Source organism: Salvelinus sp. IW2-2015, linkage group LG36 (genome assembly GCF_002910315.2).
Source record: "Salvelinus sp. IW2-2015 linkage group LG36, ASM291031v2, whole genome shotgun sequence".
NCBI classification, from domain to species: Eukaryota; Metazoa; Chordata; class Actinopteri; order Salmoniformes; family Salmonidae; genus Salvelinus; species Salvelinus sp. IW2-2015.
This window is the reverse complement of record NC_036875.1, coordinates 4,987,325-5,014,876: the sequence shown is the minus strand read 5'-3', so window position 1 is coordinate 5,014,876 and position 27,552 is coordinate 4,987,325. Positions and strand designations below refer to the sequence as shown.

The 27,552-nt window shown below is 42.6% G+C and overlaps 1 protein-coding gene across 1 annotated transcript in view; it reads left to right on the top strand.

Annotated features, from left to right (window-relative positions):
- The window catches only part of LOC111959855 (dachshund homolog 1-like), a 315,508-nt gene that overhangs the window by 280,527 nt on the left and 7,429 nt on the right, over positions 1–27,552 (top strand). The window contains exons 7-9 of the mRNA XM_023981681.2: positions 8,723–8,868; positions 16,369–16,515; positions 23,191–23,334. Coding sequence (XP_023837449.1) covers positions 8,723–8,868; positions 16,369–16,392 — 170 coding nt within the window. The 3' untranslated portion in view covers positions 16,393–16,515; positions 23,191–23,334. The remainder of the gene's footprint in view (positions 1–8,722; positions 8,869–16,368; positions 16,516–23,190; positions 23,335–27,552) is intronic.

Here is a 27,552-nt window from a genome sequence, read left to right as displayed (position 1 = left end):
GTCACCCCTCCTCTTCTCTCCTCTTATCTTCTCCTTCCTCTCCCTACACCCCTCTCTCTTCCTCTTCCTCTTATCTTCTCCTTCCCCTCCCCTACCACCCCTCTCCTCCTCTCCTCTTATCTTCTCCTTCCCTCTCCCTACCACCCCTCTCCTCCTCTCCTCTTATCTTCTCCTTCCCTCCTCCCTTACCACCCCGAGGGGAGAGGGAAGGAGAAGATAAGAGGAGAGGAGGAGAGGGGTGGTAGGGGAGAGGGAAGGAGAGGATAAGAGGAGAGAAGAGGAGAGGGGTGGTAGGGGAGAGGGAAGGAGAAGATAAGAGGAGAGAAGAGGAGAGGAGGAGATTGTAGGAGATGAAGAGAAGGGAGTTGAGGACAGACCTGGTTAAAGCCTGAAGAAGAAAAAACGGATCTGGAGTTTCAATGCAATAAACACGGAGTTGAACAAACAGTGATTACTGAATATTGATTGAATTAACTGTTTGCTTCCGTGTGCTCTTGTCAACCTGCCTGTATTTGCGCACACACCTCTTTTGTTGAAAATTACACGTACTCTGACAAGCAGTGCAGTTCAGCTCTGTAGTTGTGAGTCTATCTGGAACAGAACACAAAGCTGTTTGCTTTTCCCGTGCCGCGTGACAGGTTGTTTCYTCTGCAACAAAGTGATCAAATATTCTCTGTGATCTGCCGGCGTGTTGCAGAAGGGGAGGCCTGCTGAGCGCAAAGCCGGAGTTTGTTAAAGCAATGATTTATGATGAATGCCAAAACGAAATAAGGGACAAAGTGCATACAGTACAAATCAATTACAAAGCTACAACAACAGGYCTTCTATCAAATCAATGTTATCACAGGTGCAGCTAAATGCTTGTGTTCCTAGCTCCACCAGTGCAGTAATACCTAGCAATAAAATAAATAAAAAAAGAATACACACAATATATAAATTAAGACATTTCAGGAAGAGCAATGACAGAGACCAGAATATATATATATTATATATGTATATATACATGACCGTTCAAAAATTTGGGGTCACTTAGAAATGTAATTGTTTTTGAAAGAAAAGCATATTTTTTGTCAATAAAAATAACATCAAATKTATCAGAAATACAGTGTAGACATTGTTAATGTTGTAAATGACTATTATAGCTGGAAACGGCAGATTTCAATTCAATCTTGCAACCTTACGGTTAACTAGTCCAACGCTCTAACCACCTGCCTCTCATTGCACTCCACGAGGAGCCTGCCTGTTACGCGAATGCAGTAAGAAGCCAAGGTAAGTTGCTAGCTAGCATTAAACGTATCTTATAAAAAACAATCAATCAATCATAATCACTAGTTAACTACACATGGTTGATGATATTACTAGTTTATTTGGCGTGTCCTGCGTTGCATATAATCGATGCGGTGCGCATTTGCGAAAAAGAACTGTCGTTGCTCCAACGTGTACCTAACCATAAACATCAATGCCTTTCTTAAAATCAATACACAAGTATATATTTTTAAACCTGCATATTTAGTTAATATTGCCTGCTAACATGAATTTCTTTGTGTCACTTCTCTTGCAACAGAGTCAGGGTATATGCAGCAGTTTGGGCCGCCTGGCTCGTTGCGAACTGTGTGAAGACTATTTCTTCCTAACAAAAACAGCCAACTTCGCCAATCGGGGGATGATTTAACAAAAGCTCATTTGCGAAAAAAGCACAATCGTTGCACGACTGTACCTAACCATAAACATCAATGCCTTTCTTAAAATCAATACACAGAAGTATATATTTTTAAAYCTGCATATTTAGCTAAAAGAAATCCAGGTTAGCAGGCAATATTAACCTCTTTCAGCTAGGGGGCACTATTTTTATGTTTGGAAAAATAACGTTCCCAATGTAAACGGACTATTTCTCAGGCCCAGATGCTAGAATTTGCATATAATTGACAGATTAGGATAGAAAACACTCTAAAGTTTCCGAAACTGTCCAAATATTGTCTGTGAGTATAACAGAACTGATTTTGCAGGCGAAAACCTGAGGAACTCCAACCCGGAAGTGCCTTTTATTTGGAAAAATCCCTGTTCCATTGCCTGCCCCTCCTCCATTTAAAGGGGTATCAACCAGATTCCTTTTCCAATGGCTTCCTCAGGCCGTGACCAGGCTTTAGACATAGTTTCAAGCTTTTATTTTKMAAAAATGAGCGAGATTTATCAAAACGCGTCAGGTGTCCTTTGATTAGTTCATGTGCCCGAGAGTTGTAGCTCRRCATTTTCTTTCTCTGTAGTATTGAATAGTTTACCGTCCGGTTGAAATATTATCGATTATGTATGTTAAAAACAACCTGAGGATTGATTATAAAAAACGTTTGACATGTTTCTACGAACATTACGGATACTGTTTGGAATTTTCGTCTGCCCTTCAGGACCGGAACGAGCCCGTGGTTTTCTGAACATAACGCGCAAACCAAATGGCGGTTTTTGGTTATAAATCTAATCTTTATCGAACAAAAATAACTTTTATTGTGTAACTGGGAGTCTCGTGAGTGCAAACATCCGAAGATCATCAAAGGTAAGCGATTAATTGTATTGCTTTTCTGACTTTCGTGCCCAAGCTAATTTGCGGCTAGCTGTTTTTACTGTTTTGTCTAGTAATTGATAAACTCACAAACGCTTGGATTGCTTTCACTGTAAAGCATATTTTCAAAATCTGACACAATAGGTGGATTAACAACAAGCTAAGCTGTGTTTTGGTATATTTCACTTGTGATTTCATGATTATAAATATTTTTAGTATTTTTTTTGAATTTGGCGCTCTGCAATTCAGCGGTTGATCCGTGCGTCAAGAAGTTAACCAGATGAAATTGTGTCACTTCGCTTGCGTTCATTGCACGCAGAGTCAGGGTATATGCAACAGTTTGGGCYGCCTGGCTCGTTGCGAACTAATTTGCCAGAATTTTACGTAATTATGACATAACATTGAAGGTTGTGCAATGTAACAGGAATATTTAGACTTAGATAAAATACAGAACGGTTCCGTATTTCACTGAAAGAATAAATGTTTTTTTTTCGAGATGATAGTTTCCGGATTCGACCATATTAACTTCTCTAGGGTATGTGGGACAGTAGCGTCCCACCTCGTCAACAGCCAGTGAAACCGCCAAATTCAAAACAACAGAAATTCCATAATTTAAATTCCTCAAACATACAAGTATTTTACACCATTTTAAAGATACACTTGTTTGTAATTCAACCAAAGTGTCCGATTTCAAAAAGGTTTTACGACGAAAGCACAGAAAAATACAATTTTTCCAGCCAAAGAGAGCAGTAACAAAAAGCAGAAATGGAGATAAAATTAATCACTAACATTTGATGATCTACATCASATGACACTCATAGGACTTCATGTTACACAATACATGTATGTTTTGTTTGGTAAAGTTCATATTTATATCCAAAAATCTGAGTTTAGACGGGACGCTACTGTCTCACTTGGCAAAAAGCCTGAGAAAATGCAGGATTTGTTTTTACTATGAAAATTACTATAAAATCTAACTTTCATTAAATCACACATGAAAGACACCAAATTAAAGCTACACTGGTTGTGAATCCAGCCAACATGTCAGATTTCAAATAGGCTTTTAAGCGAAAGGATACGATGCTATTATCTGAGSATAGCACCATTGTAAACAAAGAGAGATACGCATATTTCAACCCTGCAGGCGCGGCACAAAACGCAGAAATAAAAAAWATAATTCATGCCTTTGACGAGCTTCTGTTGTTGGACTCCAATATGGCCATAAACATCACAAATGGTCCTTTTGTTCGATTAATTTTATCGATATATATCCAAAATGTCCATTTATTTGGCGCGTTTGATCCAGACAAACACAGGTTACAACTTGCTCAAACGTGACGACAAAATATCTCAAAGGTTACCTGTAAACTTTGCCAAAAAATGGCAAACTACTTTTGTAATACAACTTTAGGTATTTTTTAACGTTAATAATCGATWAAATTGAAGACGGGATGATCTGTGTTCAATACAGGATTAAAACCAACTAAAGCCAGCGATCAAACAGGACACCTAGAGTGACTCGACTTCAAGATGGCCGTACTTCTTCATTACACAAAGGAATAACCTCAACCAATTTCTCAGGACTGTTGACATCCAGTGGAAGCCGTAGGAACTGCAAGCAGGTCGCTTAGAAATCTGGTTYCCCAATGAAATCTCATTGAAAAGAGAGTGACCTCAAAAAAAAAMCTGAATGGTTTGTCTTCGGGGTTTCGCCTGCTAGATAAGTTCTGTTATACTCACAGACATGATTCAAACAGTTTTAGAAACGTCACAGTGTTTTCTATCCAAATCTACGAACAATATGCATATCTTATCTTCTGGGGATGAGTAGCTGGCAGTTGAATTTGGGTATGCTTTTCATCCAAATGTGAAAATGCTGCCCCCTACCCTAGAGAAGTTAATGACCTAAGGCTCTTATTTCTGTGTTTATTATATTATAATTATTATAATAATTAAGTCTATGATTTGATAGAGCAGTCTGACTGAGTGGTGGYAGGCACCCGCAGGCTCGTGGTGCCTACCAGTGGCATTCATTCAAACAGCACTTTCATGCGTTTTGCCAGCAGCTCTTCGCTGTTTAGGACTTCAAGCCTATCAACTCCCGAGATTAGGCTGGTGTAACTGATGTGAAATGGCTAGCTAGTTAGCGGGGTGCGCGCTAATAGCGTTTCAAACGTCACTCGCTCTGAGACTTGGAGTAGTTATTCCCCTTGCTCTGCATGGGTAACGCTGCTTCGAGGGTGGCTGTTATCGATGTGTTCCTGGTTCGAGCCCAGGTAGGAGCGAGGAGAGGGACGGAAGCTATACTGTTACACTGGCAATAAAGTGCCTATAAGAACATCCAATAGTCAAAGGTATATGAAATACAAATCATATAGAGAGAAATAGTCCTATAATTCCTATAATAACTACAACCTAAAACTTCTTACCTGGGAATATTGAAGACTCGTGTTAAAAGGAACCACCAGCTTTCATATGTTCTCATGTTCTGAGCAAGGAACTTAAACGTTAACTTTCTTACATGGCACATATTGCACTCTTACTTTCTTCTCCAACACTTWGTTTTTTCATTATTTAAACCAAATTGAACATGTTTCATTATTTATTTGAGTCTAAATAGATTTTATTGATGTATTATATTAAGTTAAAATAAGTGTTTATTCAGTAATGTTGTAATTGTCATTATTACAACAACAACAACAAAAAAACGTACGATTAATCGGCATCGACTTTTTTTGGTCCTCCAATAATCGGTATCGGTATCGGCGTTGACAAATCATAATCGGTCGACCTCTAGTAAAGACAGTATGAACAGTATATGAATAGAAAAKATATRTACAGCAGTAGGTATATAGGATGAGCCATGACTAGAATACAGTATGTAAACAKTGTTAAAGTGACCAGTGTTCAATTACTCTATGTACATAAATCTCTAAGGTTCATGGTAGAGTACTGGCTGGTAGCCAGCGAGAACTRTGACTAAGGCTAGTGGTGACTGTTTAACAGTCTGATGGCCTGGAGATAGAAGCTGTTTCTCAGTCTCTGGGTCCCAGCTTTGGTGCTCCTGTACAGTCTCCACCTTCTGGATGGTAGCAGGGTGAACAGGCACTGGCTCGTGTAGCTGAGGTCCTTGATGATCTTCTTGGCCTTCATGTGACACCAGGTGCTGTTGATGTCCTGGAGGGCAGGCAGTGTGACCCTGGTGATGCGTTGGGCTGACCACACCACCCTCTGGAGAGCCCTGCGGTTGTGGACGTTGCAATATCCGTAGCAGGCGGTGATACAGCCCGACAGGATGCTCTCAATGATGCATCTGTAGTTCTTGAGGGTCTTAGGGGCCAAGACGAATTTCTTCAGCCTCCTGAGGTTGAAGAAGGTGCTGTTGCGTCTTCTTCACAATGCTGTCTGTGCGAAGGGACCATTTCAGGTCGTCAGCGTTGTGGACGCCGAGGAACTTGAAGCTTTTGACCCTCTYCACCCTCTCCCTATGGAGCCCCCGTGTTGAGGATCAGCGGGGTGGAGGTGTTGTTGCCTACCTTCACCACTTGGAGTCGGCCCATCAGGAAGTCCAGGACCCAGTTGCACAGAGAGGTGTTCAGACCCGTGGCCCTGAGCTTAGTGATGAGCTTGGAGGGCACTACGTTGAAGTCTACTAGCGTTGGTAGCAGTTCTGATGATTTGATTGGACAGAGATATTTGCAGTAGTCATCAGAGAGGAGGCTATATAAAGTGTAATGTAATGAATGCAAATGGTATATGTTGTACATGTATATGAACATCAGAGGTCGTTGGAGTTCGGTGGTTATGTTTATAGTGTTGTCAGCCGCTTTAAGGCATTGGGCGCCATTCCAATCATGTGCCATGCCAACTATTTTAAATTATATAGTAGTTATTCGTAACATTTCAGTGTAACAGTAAAAAAAACAAAGGTGTATTTCTTGCTTCAAATGATTTTTTCGCTGGAGCTCTTGTTAGAGAGGGTGCAATTGTTTCATATGCTCAGTCATCCCACAATAAAGCAGTAAAAACATGAACCACAGCAAATTACCACAGCAGTGACTTCTTACAAGTAGGCAGTTCATTCTTTTTTCATGAAGTCAAATGATAAACTGATTTGAATCCATTAGGTATCCATTYAACAGGAGTGAAAGTATAAAACAAGAGGAGGAAAGAAGAGCAGAGAGGCTGTTGCCGCTCTCCACGGACCAACGGTGCATATTGCACTCTCTTTTTCCCTCTCCCCAAAAAATTACAATCTCTAAACTGTGGATCCTAGCACTCTAATACTCCACTGCCTGCTGGTGAGCCCATGTTTCCAGGGCATTTGCAGATGCTCGAAATAATCTCCAATGTTTTTGCTCAATCTGCTCTGAGGATGGGTGAAATAAATACTTTAAACTAATTAATGGCCGACCAGCTGTTCCTACCACTTTGCTGGCGTTAGTGAATATTGATGGGAGGAGAGAGAGAGAAAGAGAGAGGGGGGGAGGGAGCGAGACCGTGAGGAGGGAAAGAGAGAGACTGTGAGGAGGGAGCTTGTCTGTTTTTGTGCAGCGTTCACTCTGCCACGTACACATGTATGAATAGTGGATGAGAGGAGAGAGAGGGGACCTGCACAGAGCACAGTCTGGGTGCAGCATTAGAAGAATAAGAGTGGATTTGATAAAAATTGAGAAAACAGGGACAACTGATGGCACATATAATATATCATTTTCAGGCGTGTGTGTGTTCTTGTTTTCCTACCTTATCAGGACCCTAATGTCCTAACAATTCACCTGAATGTTCTGAAAAGGTAGGAAAACAAATCACCTTTTTTGAAAAGTAAGGACTTCATGTCCTGAATTTTTTTCAAATGCTATTTTAAGGATTAGGTTCAGGGTTTTGAGGTTAGGGTTAGGGTTAGGGTTAAGGTTAGGATTTTGGGGGTTAAGGTTAGGTTTGGTTAGGGGTAGGGTTAGGTTTAGGGTTAGGGAAAATAGGATTTGTAATGGTCAAACATTTTCACTCCCCAAAAGGTTCTGAAATGTTACAAAAATAAAGCTGCGTGTGTGCGTGCATGTGTGTGATATAAGTGGTTGACTTATTAAGGCTCTTCAGACATAAACACAAAGTGAAACCTCTTTCTGACAGAGTGTAATGTCTCTCTCTCTCTCTCTCTCTCTCTCTCTCTCTCTCTCTCTCTCTCTCTCTAGCTATCTCTCTCTCAATTCAATTTAATTCAATTCAGAAGTTTTTATTGGCAAAGTGGAACCTCTTCCTGACGGAGTGTAATATCTCTCTCTTTCTGTATCGAGTGCTCTCTCTGAATTCAATTGAATTAAATTCAGAAGTCTTTATTGTTATGGAAGTGTTCAACACATACATTACCAAAGCAAACATATAGAAACATATCAATGATGACACAGATAGATATTTTGCACATACACATGCATACACACACCACTCTCTCTCTCTCTCTCTCTCTCTCTGGTGTGTTATGGATAGTGTGTACAGCAGATGGCAGGGCCCTGCCTGGCCCTCTGTTGGTGATGAATGGTGGATGATGTCATCCTGTAGGTTTGACAGGCACCCGTGCGTGCGTACACAAAGGAAGCTGAACCAGCCGAGGTAATGGAGCTCTGTGGGCCTGCTTCTTCTTATTTGGGAATCCACATGATTTACTCCCTTCAACGGGAAAAGCTGAATTTGTGTCCTGGATGGATGAAGGTTAACCCTTTGGTTAGACCCTGAGAGACAGTGTAGAGTAGACAATGCAGACTGGAGTGAATCTCAAACGTCTTTTTGTGATTTCTTGTGATCTCTCTCCTCGCCTCATTCTCGAAAAACATTGGATGAGAAGAAACCTTGAATCTTCTCCGCCATGGCGATTTGAGAAGGAGGCACTGCTTTTTTAAGAAATGCTTTTCAGATTTAGCACTGGACTGGATTTTCTATCAGAGTGGACCTGAGAACTCTGATTGACTGAGTCATAGAGTTCAATACTTATACAACTACTGTTGTCAACCAATAAGAGCCAAGCTACTGTTTGGATGCACAGTAGGATCGTTAAACATATGATTCGAAATGTCTCACAGCAGAAAAAAAGTATATAAACCACTATGTAAGGTACTGTGTTTAATTTCAAAGCTGTCAGTAAAGAATCATGTCCTTACTTGTTCTGTATTCCAGATGACAATCATATGTGCACCCCGACGGCGAGAGACAGCTACGAGAGGCTGTCACTGGCTGGACAAGGTCTACCACCTGGCTTCCCTTCGCCATTCCTGTTCCCAGACGGCCTGTCATCTATTGAGAATCTCCTCACTAACATACAGGTACAGTAGGTCTGACCAATCGAGGTGCTCCTCACTAACATACACTTACAGTACCAGTCACATGTTTGGACACAGCTACTCATTCCAGGGTTTTTCTTTATTTTTACTGTTTTCTTACTTTGTAGAATAATAGTGAAGACATGAAAATTATGAAATAACACATATGGAATTATGTAGTAACCAAAAAAGTGTTAAAAGAATAAAAATATATTTTATATAATATATTCTTCAAAGTGGCGCCAGAGGGGATAGCTGCTGTTTTACGGGCTCCTAACCAACTGCTATTTTGTTAATTTTTTCGCATTGTTTGTCACTCATTTTGTACATAATACTGATGCTACCGTCTCTTATGACACGAGAACCCAAACCGGCTCCGCGGGTGCGCCATTGTGCATAAATGTATTTTGTCCCCCCACACCAAACACGATCACGACACGCAGGTTAAAATATCAAAACAAACTCTCAACCAATTATATTAATTTGAGGACAGGTCGAAAAGCATTAAATATTAATGGCAATTTAGCTAGTTAGTTTGCACTTGCTAGCTAATTTGTCCTATTTAGCTAGCTTGCTGTTGCTAGCTAATTTGTCCTGGGATATAAACATTGAGTTGTCATTTTACCTGAAATGCACAAGGTCCTCTACTCCGCCAATTAATCCACACATAAAACGGTCAACTGAATCGTTTCTAGTCATCTCTCCTCCTTCCTGCTTTTTCTTCTCTATACAGGAAGGCCTTAGCAATACTATACAGGTAGGCCTTAGCAATACTCTACAGGTAAGCCTTAGCAATAGTTTACAGGTAGATCTTAGCAATACTATACAAGTAGACCTTAGAAATACTCTACAAGTAGGCTTTAGCAATAATCTCTACACATATTAGGTCCATCAATAGAGAATACCCTAGCTAATACACAGGTAGATCTTACAAATAGCAATAGAGTGAAGAAAACTTCAGTTAGCCTGTTATGGCTGCAGCCCGACGTCAGCCCGACGCCGGTACACCTATGACAACATCCAGCTCAAGTGCAGGGCGCGAAATTCAAAATCTTTTTTTTTTTAATATTTAACTTTCACACATTAACAAGTCCAATACAGCATTTGAAAGATAAACATATTGTCAATCCAGCCAACATGTCCGATTTTTTAAATGTTTTACAGAGAAAACACCACATATATTTATGTTAGCTCACCACCAAATAAAAAAGGAGGACAGACATTTTTCCCAGCACAAGTAGGATGCAAGTAGCATGCACAAGCCAACCTAACTAACCTAGAACCAACCTAAATAACCTAGAAAAAACTACCTCAGATGACAGTCCTATAACATGTTACACAATAAATCTATGTTTTGTTCAAAAATGTTGCATATTTTAGCTATAAATCAGTTTTACATTACTGCTACCATCATAGCTACAGTCAGAAATCGCACGGGAGTAGCCAGAGAAATACAGACACAACGTCAACTACTAATTACACATCATAAAACATTTCAGAGAAATATATGGTGGATAGCTAATGAAAGAGAAGATCTTGTGAATAGAGCCAATATTTCGATTTTGAAGTGTTTTACAGCGAAAACAATATATCGTCATATTAGCTTACTACAATAGCTAACATCACAACAGCATTGACTCAAGGCAAACGGTAGCATAGCACAGTTCGACAGATATATGAAAAAGCATCCCAAATTGGGTCCTTATCTTTGTTGATCTTCCATCAGAATGTTCTCCAAGGGGTCCTTTGTTCAGAAATGTCTTTATTTCGATCCAGAACGAACAATTTCCTCTTGAATTAGCAAGCACACTGGCAGTGCGACGCTAACCTCTCCATCTTGAAAAAAATTATTGCGTCGCATCACGTCTAAAGTCCAGAATACATTTCAATAATATAATTAAACTATATTGAAATAACATACTTTAGGATGATATTGTGACATGTATCAAATAAAATCGAAGCCAGAGATCATATTCACCTTACAGAGTGTTTTCCAGGAGCCGAGTCCAGGTCCTACTTCGCGCAGAAAGAAAAATAAACTGCGCAACACTCACTCCAAGAGGTTGTGTTCAAATCCAGGACGAGATAATCAAGTGATTTCTTCTCTCACTTCGCATGACACCCAGAGGAAGGCGTATGACGTGTTTCTACAGTCCTAAGTGACATGCCCTTTTATAGACAAGGGCTTGAAGAGCGACATCGATTTTGGAAATCTCACTTCCGGATAGGAAATGGGCTGTAAAAATAGTTCTGTTCCACTTAGAGAAATAATTAAAACGGTTTTAGAAACTAGAGACTGTTTTCTATCCAATAGTAATAATAATATGCATATTGTAAGAGCAAAAATTGATTAAGAGGCCGTTTGAAAATTTGCACATATTTTCCAGTTTTTCAATACGCCCCCTGCAGCCATAACAAGTTAGTATAGCCGTTTGTCTTAAGTACCATTTAGGCTGCAATTGTAAAGACCAAGGTCTGTATTCACAAAGCATCTCAGTATGGGAGTACTGATCTAGGATCAGGGCACCGAGTTCCATATAATCTTATTCACTGTGAGGCCTCCCGAGTGGCGAGTGTTCTAAGGCACTGCATCGCAGTGCTAGCTGTGCCACTAGAGCTCCTGTTTCGAGTCCAGGCTCTGTCACAGCCGACTGCGACCGGGAGACCCATGGGGCGGAGCATAATTGGACCAGCGTCGTCTGGAATGTTCTTGTCCCATCGCGCACTAGCGACTACTGTGGCGGGCCGGGTGCAATGCACGCTGACACGGTCGCCAGTTGTATGTTATTTCCTCCGACACATTGGTGTGGCTGGCTTCCAGGTTGTGTCAAGAAGCAGTGCGGCTTGGCTGGGTTGTGTTTCAGAGGACGCACGGCTCTCGACCTTCGCCTCTCCCGAGTCCGTACGGGAGTTGCAGCGATGAGACAAGACTGTAACTACCAATTGGAGATCATGAAATTGGGGAGAAAAAAGGGCTTATAAAAAAATGTAATGTTTTGAAAACATTTATACAAAAAATTAAATAATAGGTAACCTGCATTCAAATAAATTTATATCTTGGCGTTCTATACTGAACAAAAATAGCACGATCATTACACAGCTGCACCTTGTGCTGGGGACAATAAAAGGCCACTCTAAAATTTGCAGTTTTGTCACAAAATACAATGCCACAAGTTTTGAGGGAGCAGGCAATTGGCATTCTGAATGCAGGAATGTCCACCAGAGCTGTTACCAGAGAATTGTATGTTCATTTCTCTACCATAAGCCGCCTCCAACGTCGTTTTAGAGAATTTGGCAGTACGTCTAACCGGCCTCACAACCGCAGACCACGTGTAACCACACCAGCCCAGGACCTGCACATCCAGCTTCTTCACCTGCGGGATATTCTGAGACCAGCCACCCGCCAGCTAATGAAACTGTGTACAACAGAATCATTTCTGCACAAACTGTCAGAGGGAAGCTCATCTGCGTGCTCGTCGTCCTCACCAGGGTCTTGACCTGACTGCAGTTCAGCGTCGTAACTGACTTCAATGGGAAAATGCTCACCTTCGATGGTCACTGGCACACTGGAGTATGGCATCGCGTGGGCGAGTGGTTTGCTGATGTCAAAAGAGTGCCCCATGGTGGTGCTGAGGTTATGGTATCTGTATTCCCAGTCATATCTGTATTCCCAGTCATGTGAAATCCACCGATTAGGGCCTAATGAAGTGATTTCAATTGACTGATCTTCTTATATGAACTGTAACTCAGTAAAATCTTTGAAATTGTTGGATGTTGCTTTCATATGTTTTGTTCAGTGTACTTAATAATGATGTGGATACAGCACTCCCTTGCTCACTGCTCCGATACCCCGATACCACAGACATCAGAGTCCTCCACGGTTACCCCTTTGGTCTGTGCATTAATTAGAAAACAACACACAGCTCCAACACACATACACACAACTCCGACACTAAAGTAAGTCATCTCTGATAATGATCTCGGCATTTAATATTTATATACAAATCAACAAAATGAAACCGAGCAGATAATTGAGATAAAGCAACTACGTCTAAATTGGGGTCATGGAAACCGACAATTAGCTAACTATAGCCCACTGCATTTGGTGTAATTACATGTAGACGGAGAGTAATTGTTGTGGAAACAGACACAGAATGGAGACTGTAATAATGAGTAGTCAAACAGTAGTAGCAGGGCTGTAAAAGCCTGAGAGAGATTTTTGTATCTCAGTTGGTATCATTCATAGATAGTTAGTCTCAGAAACCCCAGACCTAGGGCAATAGCCATGAGTCTGAGAAAAATGGGGTTATGGGTCTTGGTGTGATAGATCCTTATCGAGGTCAAAAAGGATATCACAATGCATTCAGAAAGTATTCAGACCCTTGACTTTTTCCACATTTTGTTACGTTACAGCCTTATTCTAAAATGTATTAAATAGTTTTTGTCCCTCATCAATCTACACACAATATCCCATAATGACAAAGCAAAAGGTTTTTATTTATTTTTGCTTAAAAAAAAATACAATAAAAACTGAAATATCAAATCAAAGTTTATTTGTCACGTGCGCTGAATACAACAGGTGTAGACTTTACAGTGAAATGCTTACTTACAGGCTCTAACCAATAGTGCAAAAAAGGTGTTAGGTGAACAATGGGTAAGTAAAGAAATAAAACAACAGTAAAAAGACAGGCTATATACAGTAGCGAGGCTATAAAAGTAGCAAGGCTACATACAGACACCGGTTAGTCAGGCTGATTGAGGTAGTATGTACATGTAGATATGGTTAAAGTGACTATGCATAAATGATGAACAGAGAGTAGCAGTAGCGTATAAAGAGGGGTTGGCGGGTGGTGGGACACAATGCAGATAGCCCGGTTAGCCAATGTGTGGGAGCACTGGTTAGTCGGCCCAATTGAGGTAGTATGTACATGAATGTATAGTTAAAGTGACTATGCATATATGATAAACAGAGAGTAGCAGCAGCGTAAAAAGAGGGTTTGGGGGGGGCACATAATGCAAATAGTCCGGGTAGCCATTTGATTACCTGTTCAGGAGTCTTATGGCTTGGGGGTAAAAACTGTTGAGAAGCATTTTTGTCCTAGACTTGGCACTGCGGTACCGCTTTCCATGCGGTAGTAGAGAGAACAGTCTATGACTGGGGTGGCTGGGGTCTTTGACAATTTTTAGGGCCTTCCTCTGACACCGCCTGGTGTAGAGGTCCTGGGTGGCAGGTAGCTTAGCCCCAGTGATGTACTGGGCCGTACTCACTACTCTCTGTAGTGCCTTGCGGGTCAGAGGCCGAGTAATTGCCATACCAGGCAGTGATGCAACCAGTCAGGATGCTCTCGATGTTGCAGCTGTAGATCCTTTTGAGGATCTCAGGACGCATGCCAAATCTTTTTAGTTTCCTGAGGGGGAATAGGCTTTGTCGTGCCTCTTCACGACTGTCTTGGTGTGTTTGGACCATTCTAGTTTGTTGTTGATGTGGACACCGAAGAACTTGAAGCTCTCAACCTGCTCCACTACAGCCCCGTCAATGAAAATGGGGGCGTGCTCGGTCCTCCTTTTTTACATAAGTATTCAGACCCTTTACTCAGTACTTTGTTGAAGCACCTTGACAGCGATTACAGCCTCGAGTCTTCTTGGGTATGACGCTACAAGCTTGGCACAGCTGTATTAGGGGAGTTTCTCCCATTCTTCTCTGCAGATCCTCTCTCTTTGTCAGGTTGGATGAGGAGCGTCGCTGCACAGCTATTTTCAGGTCTCTCCAGAAAGTTAGATCGGGTTCAAGTCCGGGCTCTGGCTGGGCCAGTCAAGGACAATCAGAAACTTGTCCCGAAGCCATTGCTGCATTGTCTTGGCTGTCAGCCTAGGGTCATTGTCCTGTTGGAAGGTGAACCTTCACCCCAGTCTGAGGTCCTGAGCACTCTGGAGCAGGTTTTCATCAAGGATCTCTCTGTACTTTGCTCCATTCATCTTTCCCTCGATCCTGACTAGTCTCCCAGTCCCTGCCGCTGAACCACCCCACAGTATGATGTTGCCACCACCATGCTTCACTGTAGGGATGGTATTGGCCAGGTGATGAGCGGTGCTCCAAGTGGGCTGTCATGTGCCTTTTACTGAGGAGGGGCTTCCGTCTGGTCACTCTACTTTAAAGACCTGATTGGTGGAGTGCTGCAGAGATGGTTGTCCTTCTGGAAGGTTCTTTCATCTCCACAGAGGAACTCTGGAGCACTGTCAGAGTGACCATTGTGTCCTTGGTCACCTCCCTGACCAAGGCCCTTCTCCCCCATTGCTCAGTTTGGCCAGGCGACCTGCTCTTGGAAGAGTTTTGGTGGTCCCAAATGTATTCCATTTAAGAATGATGGAGGCCACTCTGTTCTTGGGGACCTTCAATGCTGCAGAAATGTTTGGGTACCCTTCCCCAAATCTGTGCCTCAACACAATCCTGTCTCGGAGCTCTGTAGACAGTTCCTTTGACCTCGTGGCTTGGTTTTTGTTCTGACATGCACTGTTAACCTTATATAGATAGGTATGTGCCTTTCCAAATCATGTCCAATTAATTGAATTGACCACAGGTGGACTCCAATCAAGTTGTAGAAACATCTCAAGAATGATCAATGGAAGCAGGATGCACCTGAGCTCAATTTCAAGGCTCATAACAAAGGGTCTGAGTACTTATATAATAAGATATTTCTGTTTTTCATTTTATTTTTCATAGAAAAATAGAAAAAAAACATTTTTGGTTTGTCATTATGGGCTACTGTGTGTAGATTGACGAAGGGAAAAAATGATTTACTTATTTTAGAATAAGGCTGTAACGTAACAAAATGTGGAAAAAGTCAAGGGGTCTGAGCTCTGTAGATGAAAAGATGATAGAACAGGCCATAACAAGATAAAGATGAGCTAGATACTTCTCTATCCGTCCACCTGTATTTCACAACTATGACCAAGAGGGGTCAGACAAACCTCAATCACTCCATCTCGCACACTTGACAATTTTTTTTAAATTAACTAAATTGTTACTATGAAGAAATACAATGATAACACATACAAAAAACGTACTGTAAATGATAAAACATAACTATCCCTCATTCAATAGCAGTTTATTTTACCTTTTCGTGTTGCTCTGTAATTGTGTGTGTGTGTGTGGTGTGTTGTGTGTGTGTGTGTGTGTGTGTGTGTGTGTGTGTGTGTGTGTGTGTGTGTGTGTGTTGTGTGTGTGTGTCTGTTGTGTCTTGTGTGTGTGTGTGTGTGTGTGTGTGTGTGTGTGGTGTGTGTGTGTGTGTGTGTGTGTGTGTGTGTGTGTGTGTGTGTGTGTGTGTTGTGTGTGTGTGGTGTGTGTGTGTGTGGTGTGTGTGTGTGTGTGTGTGTGTGTGTGTGGTGTGTGTCTCTGTTATGTCTCTGTGTCTCTGTGTGTGGTGTGTGTGTGTGTGTGCATGCACTTGTGAGTGTATTTGTACTAACTGATGTGTGTGTGTGTTTTTGTATGTGTGTGTGCAGGGCCTGCTGAAGGTGGCAAATTGACAACGCGCGGGCCCGGAGAAGCAGGTGCAGCTGGAGAAGACGGAGCTGAAGATGGAGCTGTTCAGGGAAAGAGAGCTCCGGGAGACCTGGAGAAACAGCTCGCTATCGAACAGAAGAACAGAGGTAGGTGTGTGTTGTGGTGTGTGTGTGTGTGTTGTTGTTGTGTGTGTTGTGTGTGTGTGTGTGTGTTGTGTGTGTGTGTGTGTGTGTGTGTTGTGTGTGTGTGTGTGTGTGTGTGTGTGTGTGTGTGTGTGTGTTTGCACACCAAAAGAACAGAGTGATCGACAACCACCTGGCCAGAGAGAGTGAGAGGAGATGGAGATAGAGATTGAGCATCAGAGATTCATATATATGAGAAGAGAGAGAGAGAGAGAGAGAGGGAGAAGAGAGAGAGTGAGAGTTTGTGTATGTGAGAGAGAGACTCAGAGTCTCTGTGTGTGGGTCACATAGCAGTACAGTCTACTAGCTGCTGCTAACAAGAACAACAATTACACTACACCAGGGATATTCAACCAGGGTCCACGGCGGTACTGCAGGGGGTCCGTAAAAATATATAACAAAATTAGAATAATATTAAAATACATTTTCTTTACAATGTTTTCATGAATATTGCTAGCAACAACAGAATAAACACATTTTGCATGAAATATATACAGTAGAAAATAGAATATATATATTTCTCAACTCGTAATATTACACTCATTGGAGCCAATTACACTCACTGAAGTCAAATGATGAAAACATCAGTAGCCTAAACATCATTATAAGCACCAAGTGGCCTTGATAAATAGTGAAACTCGGCACAAAAGCAATAAGGGCATTATAATGAATATAAATGTCAATATGACAGCAGTCAAAAATAGTCAATTATTGTCAGTTCTTCACGCAATGGCTTCAGTTGGATTTAATTTAGCTGTTATCCCACAATTTTCGTAATTTTCACTTGCTTGACACACTTTGACATACTTTTTTGTTGTTGTTGTGTGTTTTGGATCATTGTCTTGCTGCGTGACCCAACTGCGCTTCAGCTTCAGATCACAGACAGATGGCCTGACATTCTCCTGTAGAATTCGAGCGGAATTCATGTTTCCTTCTATTAAGGCAAGTTGTCAGGTAATCCGTCTGTGAGCTGAAGCCGAAGGTCAGCTGGTTCATGCAGCAAGACAATGATCCAAAACACACAATCAAGTCTAAATGAAAATGGCTAAAAAGAAACACATTTTGAAGTTTTGGAATGGTCTAGTCAGACCTAATCCCCATTGCGATGTTGTGGCAAGACTTGAAAAAAGCTGTTCTTGCTCGAAAACCCACTAATGTCGCTGAGTTACAGCAGTTCTGCACGGAAGAAAATTCCTCACGGCAACGTAAGAGACTGATCAACAACTACAGGGAGTGTTTGGTTGGAGTCGTTGCAGCTAAAGGTGCCACAACCAGTTATTGAGTGTAAGGGAGCGATTACTTTTTCACACAGGGGCATTAGGTGTTGCATAACTTTGTTTATTAAATAAATGTGACCCGATTCAGGAAACTAGGCATATGTCGCAAGTCACGACTTCACGGAAGCCGTTTGAACGTATTTTTTTTTATTTTTATCAAAATGCGTTTTTTGGGGCAGAAATGCCTCCTCGAACATGTGAACTTTCATGTGCCTTAATAACAAACTTGTATGACATCTGTAAATACAAATAAAATTGTTCAATTATGAGCCTTGTTGGTTAAGCCACAGAAAAAGTTAGCAACCTTCCCACTAGCCATGATTGGCTGAGATAATGAGTGGGCTGGACATGCCAAGAGAGGACTTCGAATTGGTCTGCCATATAGAGGGCTTCTGTCTATTTGAGCTCGTCAGTCTGGGTTGGTAATCCTGTCGAACACAGCTTTTTTTATATTGCTCTCCACTTTCTGGAGGATCAAGTTTTGAAATCAGTGGAATTAGAGTATGATAGCTAAAGAGATGGAGAAAACACCTGTCTCTGGATTACATCTTAAAACTAAGGACGTGGTATGAAATTCCTGACAGGGAGATGCGTCCATCATGCATGATGATGTATACAGGTAAGATAGTCTAGCGTTAGCTAGCAACATTATCAGATATTACACGTTTCTAATTTTGACAGAAAGTTATTTCATTTCAAGCTAAAGTGTACTGTTAGCTCGCTAGGTAACGTTAGTTGGCTGGCTCCCTAGCTGATGTTATTATTCGTATCCCAGAGCCGTTTGCTTTTCTAGTTAGAGCCTAATGTTAGCTAGCTAACATTGGATCTAGTTGTTTAGCACCCAGCACTGTGGCATTGTTGGCACTTTGTTCATTGTTGTTTAACTAGCTAACGTTAGCTGGCTGGCTCGTTAGCTAATGTTACATGACGTGTGTACATCACCCGTTGAATGTAAACGGTGTCAGTAAACGTCTGCAAAAAAGTGTAAGAAAATTGTTGCCAACAGAGCTGGTTAGGCTGTTTTCATGTTATCCAGAGATAAACAAATGATCGGCCAGAACGTCAAGTGTGCTCTCCGAGAGTGAAACGTTATGGGTGGGGCTAAAGCTTAGAGGGTGTGGACGATGCTGAATTGATGTAGACAAAGAAGAGCTCTTCACTAGATACCAAAACATTCAAAGGCGATTTTCTCAAAATTTTGTTTACAAGTTGTTCAACTTGTAAAGCAGAATTACTTTCCTATTGTTCCTCAAATGCAGTGTATGATATACCATTTTGTAGCTCTGAGTCTCTACTTTTATCCAATGTAAAAAACACCATTTCACATTTTGCTACATAAGACAGAATCCAGGTGGTGAGTCACAAATAAAATAAGTGTGTAATTGTTATGTTATTTGTTCACTCAGGTTTCCTTTATCTAATAGTAAGTATTGGTTGTAGATCTGATAACATTCAGTATCAAAAATATGCAAAAGTATAGATAATTAGAAAGGGTGCAAATACTTTTTCACGGCACTGTACCATTTTAAGATTATAATTAAAATGGATCAATACAATAGAATGGTCCGCCCTTTTCTTCACTCACTACTGGTGATTACAGAATTATGCATCGTTCTCTTCACCTCGCTCATCAACTCACCCATACTCGCCTTTCTCCCCATCATACTTTACTTAATTTATTTAATCCATTGTTATATGTGTGAAATTAGTTTCGGTATAGTTTAGATTCAGTTTCGAGGACTGCAATTTCAACTGTCTGAAGGAAGGAGTAGAGCAGGTGTTACGTAACTAGGAGTGGTGGGTGCGGAGTCAGGCGCAGAGAGCAGAGGTTTAAGGAAAACCGTATTTATTCCGGTGAGAAAAGGTCATGCCAAAACAACAGGCGAATAAATGACTGACACAAACAGTCCGGAAAAATACAAACAATACCATCCACAAAACAGAACAGAGAAACAAGCCCGCACAAAAGCAGGCGGGAATAACAGGCTTCAATAGCCCTAAACCAAACCGCAAACGAGAAACAGGTGAAACCAATAAGACATAACCAACAGAAAAGGAAAAGGTAATCGGTGGCAGCTAGTAGACCGGTGACGACGACCGCCGAGTGCCGCCCGAACAGGAAGGGGAGCCACCTGCGGTGGAAGTCGTGACAGCAGGCCCTACTGTTGGGAGAAGGAGGAGCAATGAGGGAAAACCATTCAAACCTCCTAAAACTGGTTCTGTTTGTGATATTACGATTCTAACACCGACAGTGCGTTATATAGTCTTATTTAGGGTAAGTCAAGGGCGGAGGGGGTATCGAAATAAATACAAAAAAATCATGAGCAGTCAAAATTACTGCTTTAGCGGTTCTAGTGTTAACCAGCTAAACAGCTGCTCTTAGCAAAAATGTGTTTGGAGTTACCTTTTTAGCTCATTATAATGTGGGTAGGTCAAAATAGTGAAAAACTATCTACCAAATCTATTCATTTTAAAATGTTGATTACGACTCCTCGCCATTATCATTCAGCTGATGATAAGACAAGACGAAATTGTTGGGGGGCTAATGCAATCCCTGGGCAAGAAAAGGTTGAAGACTCCTGCACTGCACAATATGCACACAGCACAGTACATGAACCTACATACAGAATCTAAATGAAAATACATTGAGTGTGTCCTAAATGGCACCATATTCCCTATGTAGTGCACTACTTTTGACTGGGTCCATAGGGTACCATTTGGGACACAGCCCTTGAAATTCAATCGAGTGCATGTTTCAGAGCTCATTAAAACAGTTTAACACACATATCTAAATAATGAACAGGGTCATACATACATAAGAAAACTGCTGTATGTTTCTATGGCACTGCTTCCAATGAACGAACCACTTAGTATTGTTCCCCACAACTGCGAGAGATCAGATAATTATGGATCCATATTGAATTATAGAAATGAATGATTCACCGTCATTCTAAACAAAAGTGACACAAATAGAACTTAAGTTAACACGTTTGCGTTTTATAAAGCTCCGCAACAGTTTAATCAAGTACTTTATTATTTAATGAGCCAATTTCATAAAAACAAGCTTAGAAATTACCTCATTTTCTTTAAGTCCCTCCAGCTGTTTGCTGATTTGAATTCAATATAGTTTTGCTAATTCAGGCAGTCTTATTTCCAGCAAATCCAATCAAATTGTATTTGTCACATGCTCCGAATACAACAGGTGTAGTAGACCTTACCGTGAACATGCCTACTTACAAGCCCGTAACAAACAATGCAGATCAAGAAATAGAGTTAATGAAATATCTACTAAATAAACTAAAGTAAAAAAACAAAAAACAGTCAATAGGTAACACAAAACATTTACATAACAATAAAGAGGCTATATACAGGGGGTACCGGTACTGAGTCTATGTGCGGGTGTACAGGTTAATCGAGGTCATTTGTAAAGTGACTATGCATAGGTAATAAACAGCGAGTTTTAGCAGGGTAAAAACAAAGGGGGGGTTAGGGGTAAATGTAAATAGTCCGTGTAGCCATTTGATTGTTTTAGTTGTTGAGCAGTCTTATATACAGTCTTATATACTCCTTTGACAGCTCTTTGGTCTTGGCCATGGTGGAGATTGGAGTGTGACTGAGGTTGTGGACAGGTGTCTTTTATACTGATAACAAGTTCAAACAGGTGCCATTAATACAGGTAACGAGTGGAGGACAGAGGAGCCTCTTAAAGAAGAAGTTACAGGTCTGTGAGAGCCAGAAATCTTGCTTGTTTGTAGGTGACCAAATACTTATTTTCCACCATAATTTGCAAATAAATTCATAAAAATCCTACAATGTGATTTTCTGGATTTTTTTTTCTCATTTTGTCTGTCATAGTTGAAGTGTACATATGATGAAAATTACAGGCCTCTCTCATCTTTTTAAGTGGAGACTTGCACAATTGGTGGCTGACTAAATACTTTTTGCCCCACTGTACGTACAGTCACTGTGGGGAAGATGGCATCGATGGCACTTATTGATGAAAGCCAGTGACTGATGTGGTGTACTTCTTTCTCAATGCCATCGGAAGAATCCCAAAACCATATTCCAGTCTGTTTTAGCAAAACAGTTCTGGAGTTTAGCATCTGTTCATCTGACCACTTTTTATGGCAGTATCACTGGTGCATTCCTCTTTAATTTTTGAAGTAACGGAATCAGGTGGATAGAATATGGTCAGATTTGCCAAATGGAGAGCTTTGTACATGTCTCTGTGTGTGAGTAAGTGGTTCCAAAGTTTTTTTCCTGGTTGCACAGTCTGGTTGCACTTTTAACATGTGGTGTGAAATTTGGTAAAGCAGAATTTAAGTTTCCCTGCATTAAAGTTCCCCACTAGGAGCATCACCTCTGGATGAGCATTTCCTGTTTGCTTATGGCGGTATACAGCTCATTCAATGCTGTCTTAGTGCCAGCATCAGTCTGTGATGGTATGTAGACAGCTACGAAAAATACAGATGAAAACTCTCTAGAGATTAGTGTGGTCTACAGCTTATCATGAGATACTCTACCTCAGGCGAGCAAAACGTCAAGACTTCCTTAGATATGTTGCGCCAGCTGTTGTTTACAAATATACATAGACCGCCACCCCTTGTCTTACCAGAGGCTGCTGTTCTATCCTGCCGATACAGTGTATAACCTGCCAGCTGTATGTTATTTATGTCGTCGTTCAGCCACGACTCGGTGAAACATAATATATTACAGTTTTTAGTGTCCCGTTGGTAGTTTAATCTTGCTCCAATGATTCAACGTTGGCCAATAGAACGGATGGCAGTGGGGGTTTACTCGCTCGCCTACGAATTCTCAGAAGGCATCCACCTCCTTTTTTTTCCGTATTCTCTTCATGCAAATGACGGGGATTTGGGCCTGTTCCCGGGAAAGCAGTATATCCTTTACGTCGGACTCGTTAAAGGAAGTTCGTGGTGAGTAATCACTGTTCTGATGTCCAGAAGTTATTTTTGGTCATAAGAGACGGTAGCAGCAACATTATGTACAAAATAAGCTAAAAAATAAGTTACGAACAACGCAAACAAACAAACAAAATAACACAGTTGGTTAGGAGCATGTAAAACGTCAGCCATCCTCTCCGACACCATTCTAATTGCAGGTAATTAACTTTTGAACAAAAATGTTTCTCTCCGCCGTCAGGTGGGGGATCCCCAAAACAAATCTCGCTTAAGGCCCACAAAAGGCTTGAGCCGGCCCTAATATGTTTATCTTGTCTCTCACCACACTTGCCACTTGCCAAGTCATTGTAAATAACAATTTATTCCTAATTGATATGCTTAGATAGAAAACGATTAAATAAAAGTAATTTGATACATTTATCCTCTTCTCTCTTTTCCCTCAGCAATAATCCAGAAGCGTTTGAAGAAGGAGAAGAAGGCTAAGAGGAAACTGCAGGAGGCTCTGGAGTACGAGTCCAAGAGGAGGGAGCAGGCCGAACACTGCATCAAACAGCCGTCACCCTCAGAGAGCCTGCGCTCAGTCAATGGTTAGGGTTGTTTTTTATTCTCTTTCACTCTACTTTCATGTTGTCAAGGCTCAGGAGAAGACCCAGATGCAGACAGTTTTGAAGTTATTACAAAAACAGGGGGCCAGGCAAACGACAGGTCAAGGGCATGCAGAGTTCAGTAATCCAGGGTGATGTGACAAGGTACAGAACGACACGCAGGCTAAGGGTCAGGGCAGGCAGACTGGTCAAAAATCGGGAAAGTTAGAAAACAGGAACTAGAGACAGAAAGGAGCACGGGAAAAACGCTAGTAGGCTTGATGTATCAAGACGAACTATCAACAGACAAACAGAAAACACAGGTATAAATACACTTGTGATAATGAGGAAAATGGGTGACACCTGGAGGGGGGTGGAGACAAGCACAAAGACAGGTGAACAGGTTGTGATAGTACCCGCCCCCCCTCTAGGGGCGCCACCTGGCATCCTACCTGGACGCATACCTGGTTGACCGGGATGATGAGGCCTGGGTCCAGGATGTTCCTAGCGGGGACCCAGCACCTCTCCTCTGGGCCATAACCCTCCCAGTCAACCAGGTACTGGAATCCCCTGCCTCGTGGTCGAACCTTCAGGAAGCGCCTCACCGTGTACGCCGGTTGGCCGTCGATGAGACGATGGGTGGCCCTAGAAACAGGAGACAAAGAGCTGTGAGACATATGTGAGGTTTAATCCTAGACACATGACAAGTCAGATGTATATGGAGTGTACGGGGCAACAGAAGACAAACCGCTTTCACCCCCATCTTTGAGATGGGGCGAAAGTTTGCGGGACTCCACCCGGAAGGGCAGGTCTCGAGTGGACAGCCATACCCTCTGCCCGACAAGATACCGGGGAGCCGGGTTCCGGTGGCAGTCCGCTTGTCATCGATACCTGCAGGTGGTCTTGAGAAAAGCCGACCGGGCACTCTTCCAGGTACGGCGACAGCCGTGGACAAACATCTGGGYYKAGAGTACACCGACCTCTTCCGCTTGCTCCGGGAAGAGCGGGGGCTGATAACCCTTTGAACACTCGAAAGACGAGAGCCCAGCGCCAGAGCAAGGTAGGTGTGGGGGGAATATTCAACCCACACGAGTTGCTGGCTCCAGATGGTGGGGTTGGCGGAGACAAGGCAGCGAAGAGTCATCTCCAGGTCTTGATTGCTCGCTCTGACTGGCTGTTGGACTGAGGGTGGAACCGATGACTCAATGAGCGTTGGAGACCATGTCCACCGGGAGTCCATGGATCTGGAAGACGTGCTGCATCATGAGCTTGGGGAGTGGAGTGAAGTGGGCAGCTTTGGAAAACCGTCTTTGGAAAATTCTACTGTCAGGATGGCGGTGTTGCCATCAAACAGGGGAAGACCCGTGACCCGTGAAGTCCAGGGATATGTGAGACCAGGGACGGTAAGGGGCAGGCAGTGGTTGAAGGAGACTAGCCGGAGCTTGTCGGGAGTCTTGTTCTGTGCACAGACCGTGCAGGCGGCGACAAACGCGGAGACGTCCTGGACCATGGTCGCYCATCAAAAGCGTTTCCGCACAAATACCAGGGTGTGACGGGAGCCCGGGTGGCAAGAAAGCCTGGAGTAGTGGGCCCACTCCAGGACCGAGGAGTGGACAGTGTTAGGAACAAACATCCGGTTATCTGCCCCCCCCCCCCGGGGTTCGGCTGGGAACGCTGCGCCCAATGACCTGATTCCCTATTCCCCAGCTGAGTCCCGTTGCCAGGCACGAGGTGGAAAGGATGGTCTTGGGGTCCGATGGTGTAGCCGCGGGGCTATAGCGTCGTGGCAGCGCATCCGGCTTGATATTCTTGGATCCTGGTCTGTAGGAGAGGGAGAAGTTAAACCGGGTGAAGAGCAGGGCCCACCTAGCTTGCCTGGAATTGAGACGCTTGGCGGTGCGGAGATATTCCAGGTTCTTGTGATCCGTCCACACAATGAACGGATGTTCCACCCACTCCACCCAGTGTCTCCACTCCTCCAACGCCATGTTCACCGCGAGAAGGTCACGATTTCCCACATCTTAACGGAACCTTGGGAGGGGTGTGTGCAGAAGGGGGAAAGCCAGGGTGCTGTAGCCCCGGATAAAGTGGCAATAAAAGTTGGCAAGTCCCAGGAAATCTTGCATTGGCACTCTGGACATAGGCTGGGGTCATTCCACCACCATTCTCACCTTTTCGGGATCCATCTGTACATTCCCTGCAGTGATGATGTAACCAAGGAAGGGGATGGTGGAGCGATACAATTCGCATTTCTCAGCTTTCACGAAAAGCTGATTCTCCAGAAGGTGCTGGAGGACCTGTCGGACGCGGAGCACGTGTTCTTAGGCTGAGTGGGAGAAAACAAGGATGTCGTCAATGTAGACGAAGACAAACTGGTTCAACATGTCGCAGAGAATATCATTGACCAGGGCCTGGAACACTACTGGGGCGTTGGTATGGCCAAATGGCATGACCAGATAGTCGTAGTGACCGCTGGCCATGTTGAAGGCAGTCTTCCACTTGTCCCCCTCCCGTATCCGCACCAGGTGGTAGGCATCCGCAGGACCAGCTTGTAGAAGACTGTGGCCCCCTGGAGCGGCTTGAAGGCCGAGGCGATGAGTGGTAGTGGGTAGCGGTTCTTCACCATGATGTCATTGAGGCCCCGGTAGTTGATGCATGTGCACAGGGTTTTGTCCTTCTTCTTCAAAAAGAAGAACCCATGCAGCTAGGGAGTCCTCGATGTAGGTCTCCATAGCTTTGGTCTCCGGACTGGACAGTGAGTACAGTCGTCCCTGGGGCGGTGTGGTGCCTGGGAGAAGGTCGATTCCGCAATTATAGGGTCGGTGCAGAGGAAGTGAAGTGACCCGGGCCTTACTGAAAACCTCCCGGAGGTCCTGGTACTCCTAAGGAATGGCGAAGATGTCCTGGGGTAGGTTGTGCTGACTTCAGGCAATGGGCATGGCAGAATGGTCTCCAGCCCATGATGGCACCAGCAGTCCAGTCAATAAGGGGATTGTGTCGCTGGAGCCAAGACAATCCCAATTCTAACGGGAACCTGAGGAGACTTAATTCAAAAATATATATTTCACCTTTATTTAACTCGGCAAGTCAGTTAAGAACAAATTCTTATCTACAATGACGGCCTACCGGGGAACAGTGTGTTAACCTTTCACGAGCCTCTACCCCGGGTCCGGGATCACCCCCCACCCCCCCCCACACACTGATTAGCATAGCTAGCATAGCTTCACAAGTAGATAGTAGCATCTAAATATCATTAAATCACAAGTCCAAGACACCAGATGAAAGATACAGATCTTGTGAATAAAGCCACCATTATGTTAGTGGACATTTCGAAGGACAGAGGACATCTATCGACCAAAAGAACGATAGACCCAAGAAAGGATAATTGCCCAAGAATCTGATGAGATCACCTCATAGTAAGAAAATTTAATATGATAAATCGTTGTTTGTCGAAATTTTTAAACGCATAATCCGCCATTTTGTTTGTTATCGCTTCACTTGGGAACCCTGTATTGCACAGTAAGGATAGTTTTAGAAATTAAATAGCGGTTGCCATTAGAACTAATTTTGTCTGTCCGATTCCCTGTCAACCCTGTATTTTTTTGTCAAGTTATATTGATTAGCTTTCGATTAACTAGATCACTCTGAAAGATGGTCCGACATTTTGAGGCTTGATTTGCTAGTATTGTTCTTGTATAACCACGGTTTTGTCATGGACCTAAATATGCACATTTTCGAACAAACTCTATATGTATGTTGTTAAAATGATGTTACAGGAGTGTCATCGAAGAATTCTGAGAATGGTTAGTGAAAAAATTATATATTTGTCGCATGATACGTTATAGCTCCTCTTTGGTTTGAATGAGTGCTACTGGTAACGTCTTTGCACATGTGGTATTGCTAAACTTATGATTTATTTAGTTTTTCCGTGTAAAGCTTAGAAAATCTGAAATATTGTTGAAATCACAAAGATCTCGGGTCTTTCCATTGCTATTTATTTTTATTTATTTTACCCCGTTATTTTACCAGGTAAGTTGACTGAGAACACGTTCTCATTTGCAGCAACAGACCTGGGGAATAGTTACAGGGGAGAGGAGGGGGATGAATGAGCCAATGCTTTGTTTGGTCTTTTATGAAATGTTTTATGATGAGTAAATTGGTCATACACGTTGCTTCTCTATAGTAATATCTAGTCGAGTTGTTGAATGTCGGTGCAATTGT